Below are 3516 nucleotides of genomic sequence, written 5' to 3' on the forward strand. Positions count from 1 at the left end.
GCCGGCCGCGGCAAGATGCGCAACCGCCGCTACGTTGCTCGCCGTGGCCCTATGCTGGTGATGCCGGACAACAAGGGCACACGCGCCTTCCGCAACATCTTTGGCCTGGACCTGGCGAACGTGAACGCGCTGAACCTGCTGCACCTCGCCCCAGGTGGCCACGTTGGTCGCTTCGTTGTCTGGACGAAGGGCGCATTCGAGAAGCTTGACAGCATCTTTGGCACCTTCACGAAGGCCTCCATGGTGAAGAAGGGCTTCATGCTGCCCGCCCCGATGCTGACGAACACCGACGTGACGCGCATTATGCAGTCCGAGGAGGTTCGCCGCGTGCTGAAGCCGAAGAAGCTCCAGCCGAAGAAGGCGAGCCGGCTCACCCAGCCTACAAACGGCTTCCGCAACCGCCGCCTGCGCCTGCGCCTGAATCCTTTCCAGAAGAAGGAGTCGTCGATGTTGAGGGGCCTGCGCAATCGCAAGAACCGCGAAGTCCGCCACAAGTCCAAGGCTGTGCGCATTGCGAAGGCCAAGAAGGCCATTGCCGGCGGCGCCAAGAAGAAGTAACTACTGAGCGAAAGAGAGCCACACTGAATAGTGCTTTTATTTTTACTTTATGATTTTATTTACAAACCAACATCTCAAAAAAGCTTTTTTGTTTGCTGCCGTTGTTTTTGGCGTACTACCGCCCGCTACCTTGCTGCGTTTTTTTGGAGATGCTTGGAGAAACCGTTTTTGTTCTTTTCCTTCTTTCTTGTCTTTTCCCTTCTCTGTCCCTTTTTTTTTTTTTTATTAAAGTCGCCTGAGTAAATAATAAGTATTCATAGTTGGGTTAAGGAGAGTAAGTGCGTAGTTTGTGAGGTATATTGAGTTTTTTTTTTGTGGTGAAGATGGCTGACTTTCCGAAGCTTGCAAGGATCAAACTCGATGATGAGAACATGGAGAAGATCCATTGTGCGGCACGGAAGGGGCAAACCGAAGAGGTGAAGCGCTTAGTGGAACAGGGCATTGATCCGGCGATCCCCAACAGGTTTGGCTGCACCGCGCTTCATCTGGCGTGCAAGCATGGCCAAATAGAGACAGCAAAATATCTTTCCTCAATCTGTGATGTGCACGGTGCGTGGCATGGCCAGCGTCCGCTGCATCTCGCCGTCCTTTCTAATAAGGAGGTGCTTGTGGAGGCTCTTGTTGAGGGGGCGAGGGAACGCGGTCGCAATGTGGAGATTATGTTGAATGAATGCGATGATGTCTCCGTCGATGATATTGGGGAGCACCAAAAGCACACCGACGGTCAGACGGCTTTGCATTGGTGTGTGGCGTTGGGTGACAATTACTTGCCGATGCTGCGTTTGCTTATCAGACTGGGCGCCTCCCCGACAGCAAAAAACAAGGAAAACGTGACGAGTATGATGTACGCCATGGAGTTTAAGAACGAAGCTGCCATGGAAGAAATGGTGAAGGGCGTGAAGCCGCAACAGCTGCGGCTTGACTATCAGGACAAGGAGGGTAGGACACATCTGCATTATGCCATCCTCCACAACCGTCAAGATTACGCCATGCGGTTCATTGAGATGGGCCACGATCCGCAAATGGAGGACGATAATCACGAAACACCGCTCTTCCTTGCGCTTCGCGCCGCCATGCCGGATCTTTTGACGTACCTTCTTCAGAATGTGGATTCCTTTTCTGTACAGCAGGCTCCCTTTCACAATGGCTCCGTGATGGTGGCGGAACGCATTCAGTGGTTGGAATTTGCGACTGACGAGCAGGCCCGGACTGAGTGCATCCGGTTATTCCAGAAGCGCTTAGACGAGGTGAGCTTCCGACCAGAGGAGACTGAAAAGAAGAGGGCGAAACCGACCGTGAAGAAGATGAAGTTGGCACCCTCCGCCCCATTACGGAGCCGCAGTATTGGAAATGCCTCAGCACTACGCAGTAGAAGTATTGGCGGCCGTATTTCCGGCAAGTGACCAGGAAGGCACGTCTACGCCGGGGTTTCTTCTTTTTCAGGCATTTTGTTGTGAGTATGGAGGGTTTTTCTCTCTCTCCCTCTCTTTTCTTTTTCTTTTTGATTTTACAGTTTCTGTGCCTGTATAATTATGAGCGAAGGGGGTGGAAACGATAGAAGACCATTGATTTCTTTTGTACCATGTATATTATTGTTTCTGAGGCGGCGGCGCATTCAATTACTTGTGAATTTTGGCATGATTGTTTTGTACACTCATTGCCATGGTGAAACGAGAGAACCCGATGTATAACTGAGCGTTGGAAGTGGAAAAAAAAAAAAAAAAGGCCGAAATGCCATACCTATATCCCCCCGCTGCTAAAAGGACAGGTAAACAACAACAAAAAAGTAATAAAAGCAACAACAATACAATAAAACTTTGGTTAGAGTAAAATTATTATTATTATTTTTTTGCAGCTTGCCGGATGGGACGGGACGTTCTGTTTGTGTACGTGTGTGTGTGTGAGCATGGCCCGCAAGTTTATACAATTACGGAATTAAATACATTTGTATTCGGATGATCTGTTTATTTTATGCTGCCCGCCTTACCCGTGTTTTTTTTGTTTTGTATGTGTGGAGCGGTTTATTAGGCCTAGAGAGAATTCAATACCCGTCTTTTTTTTTTTTTTTTTTTTTTGAGAAAGGGGGAAGAGAGGGTGAGCGAGGTACGTTCCCTTCGTATCATTTGTAGCGACGGGGCGGCTGTGTGCGGGGCGGACGCCAAGGGAAACGCGTTGGGGGTTGACCGTATTTCACGAGGGATCAACAGCGACAGCAGTAACGACAAGGAAGGGGTGATAAAAGAAGTGTCTCCGTCTTTGTGTGTGTGCGTGTGGAAGCAGGAACGAAGAGGATAAAAAATAAGTTTTGATAAATGGCATACAACCACATTTCTATGGATGATGACGGTGTGGCGTCATTTACTGGTGGGCCTTGGCACCAAAACGGAGCGGATACTGAAATGGCACCAGAGAGCGGCATGGCGACTGCTTCTATTGCCGGTGTTCCTGTTATTGATCCGACGATGACTCCTGGAGAGTTTATTCGCCGCTGTCAGCAACAGTATTACTTTGAGTTCTCGTGGGAGGTGCCGTTTCCGCGGGTGCCTGCAGCGCCGTTGTTGTACCTTCCGGATGCCTTCAAGGAGTTGCTTAGCGACCCGTCACCTTTGGGCGTTATGCAGGCGGAGCTGGACGCCATGTCTGAGGGTGTGCTAGAACGTATTCCACTTGCCTACTACTTGCTCCGTCCAGAGGTAGTGGAGGAAGCACGCAACATTGCAATGGAATGTGAACAGCGTGTGGAAGAATTGCAGCGCCAGGCAGCCGTGGATGGTTTGCCGGAGAGACTGACATGGCGGCCAGAGGAGGTGAACCCGTATCTGGAGCGGGCCGACGCGGAGCTGCTGGATACGGACATTGACCTGAATTTGGTCCTGGAGCGAGACAAGCCTTCACTGACGCTCCTTCAACGTCCATTGTATACGGACATGGGATTGGTGCCGCAGGAACAACGACACC

The 3516-nt window shown here is 50.6% G+C and overlaps 3 protein-coding genes across 3 annotated transcripts, besides 4 other annotated features; all 3 read left to right on the top strand.

Annotated features, from left to right (window-relative positions):
- Positions 1-558, top strand: Tc00.1047053509995.10 (60S ribosomal protein L4, putative; the record flags this gene model as incomplete). The annotated part of the gene is made up of 1 exon (XM_797926.1): positions 1-558. A coding segment is annotated over one exon (558 nt), but the record flags the coding sequence as incomplete, so codon positions are not given.
- Positions 1-3516: a sequence feature (areas merged during assembly that could not be assigned to a particular haplotype. This can correspond to areas where the two haplotypes were merged or to regions with more than two copies in the genome that were merged during assembly.).
- Positions 724-785: a sequence feature (T-rich).
- On the top strand, positions 882-1961 carry Tc00.1047053509995.20 (hypothetical protein, conserved; the record flags this gene model as incomplete). Its single annotated transcript, XM_797927.1, has 1 exon — positions 882-1961. One exon carries the CDS (start codon positions 882-884, stop codon positions 1959-1961), a length of 1080 nt encoding a protein of 359 aa, XP_803020.1.
- Positions 2386-2409: a sequence feature (AT_rich).
- Positions 2612-2633: a microsatellite.
- On the top strand, positions 2871-3516 carry Tc00.1047053509995.29 (hypothetical protein, conserved; the record flags this gene model as incomplete). Its single annotated transcript, XM_797928.1, has 1 exon — positions 2871-3516. A coding segment is annotated over one exon (646 nt), but the record flags the coding sequence as incomplete, so codon positions are not given.

Source organism: Trypanosoma cruzi, genomic scaffold (assembly GCF_000209065.1).
Source record: "Trypanosoma cruzi strain CL Brener 1047053516573 genomic scaffold, whole genome shotgun sequence".
Lineage (NCBI taxonomy): Eukaryota > Euglenozoa > Kinetoplastea > Trypanosomatida > Trypanosomatidae > Trypanosoma > Trypanosoma cruzi.